This window comes from Cyrtonyx montezumae, unplaced genomic scaffold (genome assembly GCF_038088225.1).
Source record: "Cyrtonyx montezumae isolate F1298 unplaced genomic scaffold, pur_monq_1.0 scaffold_8, whole genome shotgun sequence".
NCBI classification, from domain to species: domain Eukaryota; kingdom Metazoa; phylum Chordata; class Aves; order Galliformes; family Odontophoridae; genus Cyrtonyx; species Cyrtonyx montezumae.
The window spans coordinates 114,964,681-114,981,702 of record NW_027072089.1 but is presented as its reverse complement, the minus strand read 5'-3'; the positions used below and the strand labels follow the sequence as shown (position 1 = coordinate 114,981,702).

The window sequence follows — 17,022 nt, the reverse complement described above, 5'->3', positions numbered from 1 at the left end:
CTTCAATTTTAAGTGTAAATGGAATGTGTTCACGTACAAACCTTTCTATAATTAAGGCAAGTGTCATTTTTGTCAAGTGATTAAAAACATTATTTTAGGATTCAAATTACTGCACCCTTACAAGCATGACAAGTAGGACTGGAAAGTACTATCAACTGGAGTACCAATCTCAGATTTAACAAGTGCAAAATAAACCATTACTATCACGATAGATACAGTCTTACTGTGTACTAAATCTACAGCAATCAGTGAAAGATAAAGCAGAGGGAGTTTTGAAAAGAGTTCTGCATATCACTGTATAGTTTTTTTTAACTCCTTCCACACTATCCTTTTGCCCACCTCAGACAACTGGATAGATAAAGCAATACTCTACAATCCATTTCTCTCTCAGACTATGTAAAAAAAAAAAAAAAAAGAGAAATCTTTTTTCTGCTGTAGTACTTAGAAGAAAACTCTTGAGAAAGGTTTAAAGAGAAGGATTTTCATACAGTCTGTTTTGCTTCTATTGTTCTAAGTTTAATGCATTTGTTTTTCTTCCCCGAAAGTAACCCTAAAATATTAGAGGATATAAATATAAACAAATCACCTTGTAGACACAGAACATTACAAAATGCTGAGTTTCCTAAAGCCATTAAGTTTCTTCCGGGTAAGAGCAGAATTCCTGCTGATCCTTCCTGGTCACGCAGCTGGAAATTCCTCTTCTCTACTAACCATGATCCCATCTGTCCCCTCTCCACCTCAGCTCAAGACATGCTTTGTATGTCAAATGGTTTAATTGGTTAACAGTTGGATGAATTCAAGAGCAATCATGCTTAACTCTGTTTAACTGAGATTTTCCTGCTGCTTCTCAGTGCTCGAGACAGAATAATTTTGGGAAAAATTCTCCCCTGCTCCTCTCCATTACACAAGCTGGTCTAACCAACTGCTTCAGAATGGGTGATAACCTTTGGTATACATCCAAAATCACAAATACTGCACTGCCTCTTAAAAATTGACTTCATAAATCAAGTAAAAAGTACAAACCTTTAAATGTAAATATATGCTGGCACTTTCTTAAAGAACACAGTACAGTCAAATTTAATTACAGTTTGTAATTAAAAAGTTTAAACAGTATTCTGTACAACATTGCAATTTCAGTTTATCAGCAACAAAATCCGCTGCCTTACTCTACAATATTACTCTCAAAATGGCAAAATTATGTACTATATTTCGATACGAATGTTTTATGCACTGAAGCCGAAGAAGAAAAATAAGTACTTCGATCAACCCTTGTTCCTTCTATCAAAAGCAAAAGAATTTTCAATGGCAACCTTTGCTTTCAAGTGAAAAAACAGCCAAGCACCCTGGATTAAAAAGTCAGGTTCTTCTGTTTGGTTTTCTCACACCTGTTCCTTCAGTATTCCTGATGACAAAGTGAAATCAGGATGACTATTTATTTGAAATGAACCAACCTTCATTCTTTGAACAATTATTCTCAACACTAACAGATATTTTATTAACATCAGAATTAAATGCAAGGGACAGAAAGACACAGCCATATTTTGAAAGTGGAATAGATACTTATCTAACTAGTAAAAACAAGAGGCCAGCTTCACAGACACAAACATTTTCTTATCACATGCTTGCACTGAAACCCAAATCCTAAACTGTATTCTTATTAAAAGAAGAGGTAATCATGCTCATGTTGAAAGGAAGCACTTCAGCATGTTAGATGTCAATGGGAAACAAGATACTAGCCCATTTCCAGCTACCTCCTTAAATCTAACAAGTACTGACATTCTCAAACTCATTAACTTCCTTTTAATAATAATAAAAAAAAAGTCACATGTGATTTTATTCTGACTGGTATCTAACTTAGTTTAGCAAGTAGACAGAAAACAAGAAAAGTTGAAGAAGACCAGACAAACAGAAGTCTTATTGCTTGACAGGATCATCTTAAGTTATCCAAAGTAAGAAAATAAAGTAATCCACCTAACTCAAGTTTGAATTCAAGATAATGAGATAATCTAGACTATTCTATGTTCAGCTCCTGGATAAACAGATTACATCTATTTCACATGTTGCTAGTGCAAAACTCTGGAGAAGGAAGAGTAGGAGAAGGCCCCGAACACTATCAAGCAAAGAAACCCATAGTCCCAAGTGGCTAAAAACTATGGAGTGACATGTCAAGAAACCATCTTACTGTATATTTCAGTTCTGATTACTGGTCAAGAAGCATTTACTTTCACTTTTTGCTTTTTTGTCTAAACTGAAGCAAGGAGTTATTTGAAAGTTTCATTTTCTTTGCTGAAGAAATCTAATCCCACTCAATGAATTTAAAGAATCATCAACTTTGCTTCAAGTACAAATTTCTACCACTTACGATTCCCAACGTACATTTTGACAGAAATTTGTTAGATCACTCTCACTCCAATAGAGTCAGAGTAAGGTGGCTGTCTCTTGATGCTCTGGCTAGTTGAAAGCCATTGCACAGAGCTCAGTGCTACCATGGACTCTGTTACACAAGATACATTTTTTAGTTTTCTTCAAAACTCAGTACCCATGCAGTTTAAAACTAAAGCTCACAATGCGTGTTAGTGATAACTTCTGTTAAGCAATACACAGCTGCTTATTCCTTGCTCTCAAATCCCAGTAGCCCCACAAAAAAAGGAAGTGACAGAATTTGTCAGCGACATTAAAGTATAAAATAAGCTCAATGCCATAAAATTACATTTTCAAACTACACACTGCTGCAGCAGCTATTGTGCATTTTCTACTTTGCTTCTTCCTAAAAATCTCACTGTAAAAAAGTCAGGTGTGAAACACAGCAGACAATACCTTGAACTTTTATCCCAAAAGCAGTAAGATGCTTCTACCATCTGCTGACTTGCTTAGAAGGATCTATAAGCAATAAAATTATTTTCAAGCAAACTTCTTACAAGTAGCTTCCACATTTTCGTGCTCTACCTGCAAATGTGTGTGATTTAACACAACTGTATTTATATTACTCATATATGTAGATATTGAATTTGTATATGTACATATACCATCCAGTCCTTTCTGTTAACTGTAGGACAATACAGTTATTAGTACCCTGGGTAGAGAATTAATCACCTTTTTTTAATCATCATTTTCTGGTCATCTGGTAATATTATTCTACATCCGTGCTATTCGCAGCACAGTTGTTAGAGTCCACTGAAATATATTTATTTACAACACTTATTTTGAGATGAAGCTGTTTTGGACACTGTAGCATTGCATTTCATTTTTTATAAATTATTTTATAATAACATAATACAATCTAATGTTCCTAACTAAGCAATATTCCTTATCTAGATAAGAAAGTTACTTTAAAATATTAAGTTAGTAACATAACTTTACAGTACTTTATCTGAGACTAGGCTAAATATAATGAGATACCCTAATGGCCTTATTAGGTCAGGGTAAGGATGTGAAGGAACATAAGCAAAAGAAGATCATTCACACTACCTACCACAATTGCCAGAAGGATTCCTCCAGAAATAGATACACACAATGAGACCAAGAATTAATTTCTATATTATCCCTGGTGGGTACGGCTGCTATCTCTAACTTCTACCACCACTCATGTCACATCTTTGTGGATTTTATTTGCTTAAATGTAACCACCACCATTAAAAAAAAATAAAAAAATGAAGAAAGATGTGAACCGCACAAAGTAATGTACGGCTCAGAGAAGAAAATCTTTGAGTTGGAGCTGTAATGCCAAATTGCACCTTGACTACAGGAAGTGTTGGAGTCAGGCATGCCAAAGAACCAAAGGCCAACACAGATTATTTCTCAAATTATATTGGCAGCAAACAGGTACCTTCAAGAACAGTGAGGGCCAGGAACCAGCTTCATCTCAAACTCTGGCTAGGATGCAAATAGTAAGGACAGATTGTGCGTGACCAACCCCACTGCTTTCTATGATGAGGTTAGTGATGCTGGGGACAAGAGAGCACTTCACATGCTTCATACCTTCCCTTTTGGTGAGGCCTTTAACAGAATAACCCCACACTCTTCTCATCATCATGCTGATGAGCTGTAGGCTGGTAAGTGGTTGACAGAGTTGGTGAAAAAACTCACTAGATTTTGGGACACAAAGATATTATCAGTGGTGCAAAGTCCAGTACTGGTAACTAGGCAGGTTATCGGCAGCTAGGTCAGAGCTCAATACGGGGACCAGACTGTTTAATGTCTCATGCAATACCAACCTGAGGTGAGAGCACAACATGCTGGAAGGCAGAGCTGCTGTTCAGAGGGACAGGACAGAGAAACCAGCTGACAAAACTTCTGAACATTCAACATAAACTATTTCTCAAAGATATACTAAGTTCCCCAACTTTTTTTATGCTTTTTCACTAGGATGATAATTAGCTGCAACTGCAATATTAAATGGGTGTAGAAAGAGGAACTTCAAACAGTGTCCAGAAGCAAAATAAACAGCAGCAAACACACTGCATTTTTAAGCACCTGCTTAAACCCACTGACAAAGCAACAGAACCTTCCTCTAAAGATTTATTCTGTTACACCACTTTTCCCTTCTTAAGCTTAAACTTATTGAAGTTCTTCAAATGCTCTGAATTCTCTTGCCCAGTTACAAAAAAAAGAAATGGATACAAACACCACAATTTACCAACAGCCTCTGAGATTATATCTGATCTCTTACAAGGCCAAATTTCACATGGATGCTTACTGCATGAAGACAGAATAGCTGTGAAAAACGATACTTTACAGAACATATTACAACGCCAGAGCAATCGTCTAAAATTACAGTTTCTTACAACAGCTTTTCCTGGACAGAATATAATTCAGCTGTACAAAGAGAAAAAATTAGACCTGTGTGTCCAGATCACTCAGCATTCTTCAACAATCAAAAGAAGATTGCAGTTTCTTTAAGCAACAATTGATGCCATACTCTTTGCAGAATGGACAGTGCCTGACCAAAAAGGAGAAATAAATAAAGAAAACAAAAGCAGCATTTCTAGGGTAAGGTGAAAAAAGTCCCTACTTGGGAGGGGAGGAAAAAAAGCGTGTTTGAATATTACTGACTTCTTCAGTTGGATTACTGCATTGAAAATGCCGATTTGAGATATTCCCAGTCTTTCTTCCTGATGTACTTAACATCCTCTTCTCTAATCCCTCCTTCAGTCCTTATAGCTTGACTGTTTACCTTCTTATTTACAAGTAGCACTTGATTCACCAACACTTTTGGTAAACCATGGTAATTCTGATCATCTTTTTCCCAATATTTCATGAGCTTTTCACTTTTTCCTGAATGTCGTTATTGGCAAAACCATTTTGCCTGCTGCATTCAAAATGTTCAAGCTTCATAGGGTTTATCCAAGTACACGTGATATGATTTCCTATGCTAGGAGGCTGCAGTGCGTAGCTCAGGAACAAATCTATGTGCAAGTAAAGAGAAGCCTCCTACAATTTCTTCCAATTTCTTTTGCACCATACTTTCTGTCTACTTGGCCTCTGTAAATGCAAACGGCCCTGTTGAGCACCCTGCTAAGTATTTTAGCCTCAATCTCATCCTCCTTTCTCACACACAATGTGGGTCCAGAGCCAGTGTGCCAGCTACATCCTGATGGCTCCATGGTGCACATACGGTGGTACTGAAGAATAGAGCAAATAACAATATCTGCAAATAACACATACAGAAGGATGATTCTGTGAACTTGCTGGAACATTTCATTCTCAAATAAGCATCAGGGCATGGCATATTTCCAGTAGATTAAAAGGAGCCACTGGAGTGTACAGCTCTCAGTGGAAGTTCACAGAACACACCTACAAACCTCAGCCACTGTCACTTGCTCAACACCGAGAACAACAAGAAACTGTTAAGCAAAGTAGATCTGGCTAGTAACTGTTTTAGATGTATGGAAGCTCAGAAGGAACAGAGATGATCCCCATTTACATGAAGACAGGAATTATTTAGGGATTTAGTTCTATTTTAAATCTAAGTAGAAGTAAACGCAGGCAGGCCCTGGGCACTTCCCTCCCACTGGATCATGCAGCCGTTGACATGGGACAGCCTGTGTTCCCAACTCATCCCTCTCTAGAAGGCCTCACTCCCCATGGGGCTGCTGCTCAGCTGCCAGATCCCATACAAGGTGCAGCAACATGCCAGCTGGACTGAACAGTCCTTTGACCAGGAGCCTAAAACAGATCTAGTCAGTTCTAATGGAAAATGATACTCAATATCTTACATCTCTTTAGGCATGCAGCACATCTAGAGAAAAATATATGGCCTACTCAGTGATACCTGCAGGAAAACAAAAACAAATAGATAAGGAAGAAAAATGAAGAGGAAGAAACGCATGCCAGTGACAAGTAATAAACAAATGAAGTGCCACACAGCAAGGTGGAAGCCTTCATATGAAAAAAAGACCAATTCATATTGTTCTATACAACAGCAGCATGGCTACTTTGATCCTTGGAAAACACAGTTAAATCTCTAAAAGACAAGAGAAAAATTGTTAACATATTGAGATCATTAAAGCAAAACTTTTTTTCTTTGTTTTCTATTTGGAAGAGTATCAGTAAAATAAAGAAAAAATAAAAGAAACAGTGACTGGACAGAGAAAACCGACATTAATTGGAGAATTCAATAAAGGAAAATAACCAGTAAAGTAAAAAATGCACTTAGGGACATTTATTTAAACTAAGTTTGCCTTTGGTCTCTATTTCTAACTCACAATTGTCTCAAGAATTCTTTAAGAAGCTATAGTAGGACAAATTGCCAACAGAAGACACAAGAGCAATGCTATCCAAAGTTCAAACTTTAAAAATAGTGTAAAGGAATACATAAAACTTTTGAAATAAATTTTATTCATGCAAGGGAAATTAATGCAAGCATGAAACAGAGGAGGTAATGTAGTGTATACTGCCACAAAGCAGGGCACTACTACTCAATGCCTGTACACTCACAGTGAAACTACATTCAACACAACTACTGAACTCAGTTCAGAAAAATGAATCTTGATTGTGAAAGGGAAATGTATGACAGGAGTGAACGTTTAAAATAAAGCCTTCTTCTGCCAGCAGCCTAGCACTGTAAAGAAATACCTTCTTGTCAAAACAATGAAAGGCACATTCACACACATATCCAAAAATGTTTATTTTCCCCAATAATCTTAAAATCATAGATGAGCAATGAGTTAACCCTAATAGATAAGTAACTCCATTTTGGTTGTTCCACATTTACCACTGGGTTAGATTTGTAACTGAGGCATTGAATCACAGGATAGAATTTTAACACATTAAATGTATTAATTATTAATACTGTTATCAGAAGATGAGGAAATTTCATTTTAACTGATCAGAAACACAAATTGGAATATACAAAACACTACAAAGAGCATATTTCTTCAAATTATATTAAGGGGTTAGCTATCTCAATGACTTCAGTATTAAAAACTAAGCTATGTACCAGTGACAAACATACCAACATACACTGGAAAAACTATTCAGCATAGTATCTGGGAAGAAACTGCACACAAAAATACAGGTGCAATTTCTGATGGATAAGGAATACTTATCTGCTTGAACTATTTCAGTATTACTGATCATAATATTTTCAAGATACTGCAAAAATCATTGTATGACATCTTTTTTCTGAAGCATTTTTAATATTATATTACAACGTGTATCAAAACCCTGTGAATAAACAAGGTTAGGAGTTGTTTTATAGAATGGAAAGAAAGGTTTCAGCGAAACATCAGCCTCTCCAAGAAGAAAGGGTCGGGCACTAACCACAGACATTGCTCCTCAGCCTGCAGCTGCAGTTCTTAGAATAGCAATGAGCGAGGTTTCATCACACCCTGGAGTCAAACAGTTCCAAGATCATTTTTATGATCAGCAAAACTTTAGAACAATCATTCTTCCTACAGTTATACAAGACAGATTCTTATTTCCTCAGTCCCGTATGCCACCAGATTTTTAACTCATCCTCACGGTCTAGAATGTCAGATGCTAACTATAGGATGACCAGAAACATCAGACACATTCTTTCCGAGCTTTCAGCACTGATTAAGAGCTATGACAGACAGTATCCCAGACCCAAAACACTGTTTCATCATCAGTTAGCTGTAAAAAGAAATAGGCAGTCAACTACTGGATTATTTTCTACTTTACCCCTGTCTGATAGTGTCAACAGGAAGTGTGGAAGTGTAGAACATCCTACAAGATATGTAGCAATGCAAACTTCCTGTTCAAGTCCAGTTGCTTGTATTGCTGGAGACAGCCTAAAACATACTGCCTTATAAGGCATCATCACAAGTGCTGAGTAGAGTTAATTCTTACAATTGCAAAAATTTATGGAAGAATACAAATAAGTGATCCTAAAGGGGCAATATTTATAAAAAAAAAAAACAGCTCTGTGACACAAACAGATTCAGACAGAACAGAATTCAGATCACCTTGTTCCTTCCAGAAGCATGGGATTAAAGCATGAGAGGCAGAGGAACAGGCATCAAGGTAAATCACACTGTAATAACAGCACAACTGCATTTAAGTAGCTCATTCTCCACAAAGTCTGAGATCCCAAATTCATGAACATTCTTAGAAAGAAAATGTATTTAGTTCATCTACTGACACAAAGCTCTGTCAGCAACAGTGAACTAAATACTTCTGACATCAACGATACTAAAAATGGATACCTGACAACTTTTACTAGGCTGCATTACCTTTCACTTGAATAAACAAAGTATTTCTCCCATCAGTTTTTGACACTTAATAGCTCCAAATACCACAAATCCTTCCAGCCACGTCAATCTGCAGCGTGTGTACCATCCACGCTATCTGATGTAAGGTGGGACTTCAATGAAAAGTGAGTGAGCAGAGGAGGGTTTCTCTTCTTCTGCGGGCACCTGGTCTCCTGACTACCTGGTGACATTCAAATCAGTCTTAATAAGTCTCACTCTCACCGTGTGAGAAAATGCACAGGGCTGCAAGACTCTGAGTGTTCAAAGGGCACTGATAAAATGGCTTCAAACTGAAGTATTACCAAAGTAACCATCAAGGTCAAATTCCATATTCTGTTGTAGGAAGTTCCCGTATTTTCATAAAATTCCCCTCAAACAGAATTAGTCAAAAATAAATAAATAAATCATGAGACATTTTTTCGTATGCCAACTGATTAAATTCACAGATAAAGTTGGTTCATAGTGCCCCTGCAACATATTCCTTTCAAGTGACCAATCAACACCAAAGTCTTCAGGAATCTACCTCCTTTCTCTGAGCATTTTACAGCTTTCTGCTTTTGAAAAAGAAAAAAATGCTTGGCAGATATTTCCAATCTCCAAGAGGATAGAAATCGACATATATCCAAAATAAACGACAGCAATGAAGGCCCACAGCAGAATATACCCACCACCTACGCTTACTCAGGTTTGAAGTAAATGCATATAAATTCTCATAAATATAATCGTAATTACACAGCCATGATTTTAAGGTGAAACTACAGAACTTACATAAACAAGGTTAGAGTGTTCCTGTCAAAATATCCCAATATGTTTACATAATGAAATAATGTCTCATTTCTCCAATTCAGAAATCAAAGTTTAATTATGGAATAATAATTTTTTTAAGAGAACAAGCAATTAAGTCCAAGATCATGATGTCTTGTGCTTCCTGAAGTTTCTCTCTCGTGTAACTGGAAGTGCCAATTAAAATTGATTTTTCTATTATTTCAGCCTTGATGTTTTCAGCCAAGTGACAGTGAAAAGTGTTAATGGGACTTCAAAATATTAATTCTCAAGTGTTACCAACAACTTGCATTCAACACCATCGGTTTCTCACTTCTAATAATAGCCATTCTCCTAATGTTCGTTCAAATGAAAACATGCTTTGTCATCTTTGTAAGGATGGAGATAAAGGAACAAACATATTTAAACCAGAGTTAATTCCCCCAGAATGCTACCAACTTTAATGCTCTTCCAGCTATCTAACCAGACAAGCTGTAACTATTTTTACTCAACTAAGAAAATTTACACTTTTACTTTACCACACAGTTTTGGGGAACTGCACAGACTGGTATTTTAGAACTGTTGCACAAGTCTGCATTCAACCTAAGCAGTTTATGGCCAGCTAAATAAGAACAGTCAAGAGAATTTAAACATTATCTTCCACTAATAGTTAACAAAACGTTTAAAAACAACTACTAGAAGCACAGAACATCAATTCTTTTTGTAATGTTAGCTTTCCTAGCTTTACCGCTCCTGAACTAATTTTAACTGAGGCTCTACAGAACTCACAGTTATCAAAATAGCTGTCACAACAACAATTAGGGACCCAAAGCAGAGTAGCGACAGGGAAAATTTCATTTACAGAATAAAAAGAAGGAAGACAGGATTTTCACCTCCCAAAGACTTGCAACTGACCCTCTGGACAGATCTTGTGTCACAAACCACAGGCACCCCAACACTAAAGTTTCACAGAAGGACAGAAAACTAATTTGGCATCCTGGTTATCTGCCCACACACTTCCAGTAGTTTCTACTAGCAAATCATAGTTCAGTTACACTAAGCATCACAGCACAGCAGCCTTCCATGGCTATTTATCGCAGAACAACAACAAAACAACAACTATAGTATAGTTAACTGTCCTACCTCTTTCAGGGCTGGAGCAACATACACATTACAATGTGCTACTGTTTCAATAAGGCTAATTCATTATTATTCAAAAGCAAGTTAAAGCAAGCTGCTGGGTCAATCTTTACTGTTATAGGTCAGGCTAATTTGCTTGGTTTTCCTCAAAAACACCTCTGATCAGTTAGCAGCTATCAACGTTTAACAAAAGTAAGTTCGCTATACAACTTACAAAATACAGTTTAACTGGAAATGTACTACTTGTTGCTATTGAGTTATCCTGAATGTCTGCAGTAACAAGAATTATCCTCATCTCAGTTTTGAAGGCTCATTTTCAGTTCTAGACAAAAAAAGTTTTCCTACTCAGTCAAATTTCAAAAGCTCCTCAACTGTCACTAGGCAGTGACTACAATACAGTACTCTTTCATTAAGAATTAAACTAAATGCTGACAAACTCAGAAGGATGTAACTGCCAGTTTATTAAGAAGTTGGTGAGGGAGCATACTCCTTTTTATTTATTTATTTTTAAAGCTTATACTTCCAGAGTCATTACTGACTGCAACTTGGTTGCAAGTTGCCACTTCTGATGGTTCTTGTCAACTAAGTATCATTGAAATCCAATTTAATGTTTTCTCCCAGTTGATTTTAAGGCAGTATTAACCAGCACATGAGTCAGAGCTGTTGAACACCAGCTGCCACATTGTAGTGAGGGCAGTGCAGTTATCACTGCACAGAAGTCAAGATTGGTGAAGACAGCTGTGAAGACACAAGAGCTGGACAAGGGCAACTTGTGTCCATCGTGGATTCATTGGTGAAGAAAACTAGTAGTGAGTGCTGAAGCTGTAAGTCACATGGGAACAAGACACACCAGGTCTAGGAAAGCAAAGAAGGCATCTGATGAACAAGCAAAAGGAAACAAGTGAAAAGTCGCAAGGGTCAACACTGTATCCAACTGGAGAAGCAGCCACTGCGGAAACACTCCGAATGCCACAGAAAGAACATACTGAATATGACTGCAGAATTGAGTTCCAAAAAGCTGGGGAGTGGTCTTCAGGTAGGTAAATAAACATATTCGTTTAGCACCCAACAGTGTGATTTCCGATACAACTGAAACAGGACATGCTACAAGGGGGAAAAAATGAAAACAAAAACAAATAAATAAAACCCATTACTTTTTCAGGACCGGAACTGCGATCTTCCCCTGAAATTCCTGATTACAGAGTAACTGTATCAGAACTGGACTGAATCTGCTGGAGTCTGCATAAATGGGAGCAGTCCAAGGATGTAGGAAACTGATTCTGAGAAACTACGTTACATTCCTACTTTGTGATAACAGTACATTAGAACAGTACAGTAGAACCAGACTCTGCCTCTTCATCAGGCTCAGCAATACAGACAATACCATTTCTTCACATGCTGCTTTTAAATAACTAGTACTTTGAGAGAGGAAAAAATAAAAATAAAAAAGGCTTACTGCCCGTCCAGTATTCTTCCTCCCCAAAGTTAGTTGCATCACCTCCGTATTTTAGGAGACACTGCATTCAGATATTCAGACAAATTTACCCGGCCTCAGGTCACACACGGTTCACAGTCATCCTACCTGTCAGCCCACCATACACTCCACCTAACTTTCCACTGACAAAGTGATTAAAAACAAAGAGAGATTTAAGAGTTCATAGAAAACTGTATCAATAAATAAAACTTCAGTCAGTAGGCTTGAAGCAATCCGCACCTTCCTGCAAAGTGTGAAACAGTTTGCAGGCATGTACACAGTTTTCACAGGATGACTTTGCTTCCAAGTTACAATTGGAACAGCCAAAAAAAGCACGCTGAGAAGGACTCCTTCCAGTTCATATGTCAGAAGGTTTTTCTTGTTCATTTTTAAATTGCCAACATCAGTGTTGCCACTGCACAGCTCTCTGGTTGTTTAAAGAACTCCTCCCCACAACTGCTGCTCTGGCTGACTGAAGTCTGTCTGCAACTTTGCTGGGCACCCCAAAATTATAAAAATGTGTCTTCTTGGCAAATACCAAGCCTGGAATGCTTCACCCCAAAGCATCATGTTTACAATGAGTTTATATAGGGAAGCTAGAAGGACACCAGAATCCTGTCCTCCAGACAGACACCAAGGCTATTTACCACCAGTTATTACTGGTGGTATTACCAGTTATTACACGCATAAGTTCAAGGTTTTATCTCCAAAAACCAATGGATGAAATATTATCCATGCTGTTATACCAGTACCATTTAACAAGGCACACACAGCCACCACCAAACAGAAAGCACAGTTAAATGAGGCAATGACCCAGAAAGTTCTATGCTACCCTTAAAATAATCTACATTAGCACTGCTAACGCATGACTCCTATCAACACTTCAAGCAGACCATTAATGCTGACCACTTAACAAACATCCTGCATGCAAAAATAAGTCCAGTATTTTTACATGTTTAACTCACTTGGCAAATTTTATCCTCTCGGGGGAATCTCAGAGCTCAGCACTCTGCAGAATAACCTGTCTAGTGCTCTGAAACTTTAATGCAAATTAAAGGCATCAGTATACCTTTTTAGTTATCACTGAGGAAAGCAAAGCTGAATTTCTCAGGTGGCAGAATGCAAATCTTCATCCTTTAAGACTCTTAGGGCTTAAGAGAATTCAACTTTGGACAAATAACCTTCACCGTTGGATAAAATGATAAACTGCAAAACACGTAATACAGGTAACGTAATCACCACGTCTGAGAAATGTCTGTACACCAGGCACCATGTTGACAGATTAAAAATAGAAAATCAATCAGTCTGTGTAGACAAAACTAAGTACAGGGGAAAGTCCCATCTACAGCAGCTGACACACCACACAGCCCACCTTCTGACACTCAGTGCACACAGCCCCTCAGACACACATCTGACTCATTCATCCCCTCGGCTCTGTCCCACTGCTTTAGGCCCGACACCCCACAGGGGGAGGTAACTCACTTCTATAAGTGCCTACACTCAGCAGAGGAAAAACTGCTAGGCTTAAGCCTTTTAAGAGGAAAGAAAACACTAAGCAAAGCCACCAACAAAGGGGAGGTCAGAAGGGCTTCAAGGCACTTTGCCCCACACTCCGTCGGCCGGGGGCTGCAGCAGGAGCCGGCAGCAGGGCACACCCTCCGCTGCGAGGCCTAGGCCTGCCTCCTGCCCAGGTACCTCGCAGAATCGGAGGAGCGGCTCCACGGCCTCGTACCGGGAGGGCCCGCCCCAGCCCCAGCCCCAGCCCCAGCCCCAGCCCCAGCCCTGCAGAGCGGGCACGGAGTGCCGGGTGCGCCTCGGGAGCGTTCCCTTCCCGCCCTGCAGTGCCCTGCCCTTGGAGGCTCTGGGCCGAGGAAGGGCGCAGGCTGGGGAGGAGCAGGGTGATAAGAGGGGCCCGGCGCTGCCCCTGTGCTCGGCTGCGGGGCGGGCCGCCTGCTACCAAGAGGGCTCGGAGGCCCCGGCTCAGGACAGACCCTCCTCCCTACGGGGCCCCGGCGCGAATTCGCTCGGAGCGCCGCTCCCAGCCCGCCGGCCTCGAGCAGGGCTCTTACCTCTGCTAACATTATTACCCCGCTGCGGCGTCTCCGCGGCTCTAGCCCCGCAGCATGGTGAAGCCCGGCGGCCGAGCGGAAAGCTCCCCCTACTCGGCAGGGATGGGGAGGCGAGGCGAGGGGAGCTCCGCCGGCCCCCGGCCGCCTCCCTCAGCGGCCGCCCGCCGCCCCCAGCCCTGCAGCCGCCCGGGCACCTCGGTCCGGAGCGGCCGCCATCTTGGGAGAGCTACGTGCGCCGCCGCCGCTCCCTGCCCGCCCATTGGGGCCGCCCCTACCGGGGCCGGATCCCTCCTCTCCCCGCCCTGGCGGCCCGGCCTGCCGCTACCCCTGGTGCTGCGCTGCCTACCTGGGCTGGGGCGGTCATGACCGCCCTCGGACCTCTGCCGAGCCCCGGCACTGGTGAATCCGGGTCGGGAGAAATCGGGCGCCAGAGCCAGGCCTTGGCTACAGCCTGTCCTGCTGTGCATCCCGAAGCGAGAAGCAGAGGGACGCAGACCTTGAGGCGTTGTTTTCAATGGCAGCTTTTTGCCTCGTCTCTGCTGAGACGCAACGCTGTTCTTTCTCTTTTCTTTTTCTTCCCTCTGAGCTCTATACAGCAGTTTTGCGAGTGCTCATTTAAATGTTTTCTTACATTCTGGTGTCTGATGCACCAGTAAGGTGTGCAGCATTGCACATCTCTTCCTGCTCAAGCTGTTCAGAAAGAGACATCTGTATGTTGGCCACCTGTGTTCATGTTAAGTAGAGATGCAGACTGTGGAACACTCCTCAGAAGCTGAGCCTGGGCACTGGCCCATCCATCTCTTGTGCCAGCACTCTTCAGAAGCTCGGTGTTCAGATGTATCTGAAGGTTCCTGTGTGAAGTTTGTTTCTTCTCCATTAAACACTGTTCTGTTGGTCATCTCGTTTGCTTAACCTTAGGTCCTTACAACCTTCAATAGGAGTAGAATTAAGATAGGATTTTTTCCTGCATTGCCAATACAAGAAGACGCACAAAAACGAAAAAAAAATAATAATGATTATCAGTGAAGATGAAATAAATGCAACAATACTATGTGGAAAAAACCCACAACCTTTTACTCTCTGCAAGCTGCTCTTTTGCTTCTTGCAGCTTGCAGAAAGGGAGGTAGGCTGCTCTTGCGGCTGCAGGGCTTTGTTGAAGTTCTCTAATTTCCCTGGAGATTTTTAAATACTTGGCAGTTCAAGGTTGCCCACTTCTTACTTTTATTCATGAGAATTACCGAGTTTCAGTTTTACTCATGCGACTGTTTTTTCCCCATCGGAGACCCAGCTGCTAGTCATGTGAATTGCACTTTCCAAAAAAAGTAGACTATTGATGTTCATAGTGGTTTATGTGCCTTTTCTAAAGAAATAAACATAATGAAAACATCAGGGTTTTTAAGTATCTTGTCAGCTATGTATTCGTGAAATTCTTCTGTACTTTCAAATGTTTGCTGTTAGCATTACTGCTTTCTTCAATGTGTTGCCGAGAGAAAATCCAAATTTCACAGCATACATGTCTATTTTCAACAATATGTTTAACAACAACAGAACCATACAGTGGCCTTCCATTCAGTATTTCACCATCTTGATAAATGAAAAGTTGTTCAGAAACATTGATCAGTGAGAACTGAGAAAGAGACTAAACTCTGAAACAGCAGAGAAATACCTACTTTATCACTTTGATCACATTTATTTACATGAAGAAATAAAGCATGCTGTGGATGCATATTTGGAAAGCACACACATTCACAACTATGATTCTCTGTGCATGGCTTTCATCACACTGTAATTCAGCCAAAAGGCACCGTGTGCTTAGGTCTGTGGTAGAAGAAACCCTGAAGGAACTCATAATATAGCTCAGTATATCATCAGTTGTGTAATTATGCAAAAACACATACCTAGGCATGAGTAGAATAAAAATATTTAAAACATCTACCATTTGCCATGTCATTTAGTCACTATGTCAGTGGAACTGAGTGCATCCTCAGCAAGCTTGCAGATGACACCAAGCTGAGCGCTGCAGTCGGTACATTGGAGGGAAGGGAAGCCATCCAGAGGGATCTGGATAGGATAGGCTGGAGAATGGGCCCGTGTGAACCTCATGAGGTGCAACAAGGCCAAGTGCAAGGTGTTGAGAGGTGGTGAGCAGCCCTGCAGAGAACTTGTGTGCCCTAGAGGACGAGAAGCTGGACTTGAATCAGCAGTCAGCTTTCAGCCCAGAGGGCCAACTGTATCCTGGGCTGCATTAAAAAGGGGGTGGCTAGCAGGGAGAGGGAGGGGATTGGCCCCCTCCACTCAGCTCCTGTCCCCATCTGGACTACTTCACCCAGGCCTGGGTGCCCAGCACAAGAAAGATCAGAGTTCTTGGAATGGGTCCAGAGGAGGGCCACTAAAATGATCAGAGGGTTGGAGCACCTCTCCTATGAGGAAAGGTAGAGGGAACTGGGATTGTTTAGCTTGAAGAAGAGGGAAAGACCAGTTTTTCCCTCCAGTACTTGAAGGGACTGTATAAACAGGAGCAGGAATGACTGTTTACATGAGTTGATAGTGATAGCACAAGGGGGAATGGTTTTAGACTAGGACAAGGGAGATTCAGGTTAGATGTTAGGAGGAAGTTTTTCACTCAGAGAGTGGTGACACACTGGAACAAGCTGCTCAGAGAGGCTGTGGATATCTCACCCCTGGAGGCATTCAAGGCAAGGCTGGACGTGGCTCTGGGCAGCCTGGTCTAGTGGCTGGCAGCCCTGCCCATGGCATGGGGTCTGAAACAATGATCTTTGAGGTCTTTTTCAGCCCAGGAATTTCTATGATTCTACAATTCTATGATTCCATGATTCCATGAAATGCATTCTCTGGGCAAGAAATA

The 17,022-nt window shown here is 40.6% G+C and overlaps 1 protein-coding gene across 6 annotated transcripts in view; it reads right to left on the bottom strand.

Moving 5' to 3' along the window:
• Positions 1–14,253, bottom strand: part of SNX13 (sorting nexin 13) — a 58,684-nt gene extending 44,431 nt beyond the window's left edge. For 5 of the 6 annotated variants that reach the window (XM_065751787.1, XM_065751790.1, XM_065751788.1 and 2 more), the window contains exon 1: positions 14,157–14,253. In XM_065751787.1, the coding sequence (XP_065607859.1) occupies positions 14,157–14,168 (12 nt within the window). In that variant the 5' untranslated portion in view covers positions 14,169–14,253. Of the gene's footprint in view, positions 1–13,156; positions 13,217–14,156 lie in introns of those variants that run through there. The other variant, XM_065751792.1, reaches the window with a different exon arrangement.
• Positions 14,254–17,022: the final 2,769 nt, after the last annotated feature.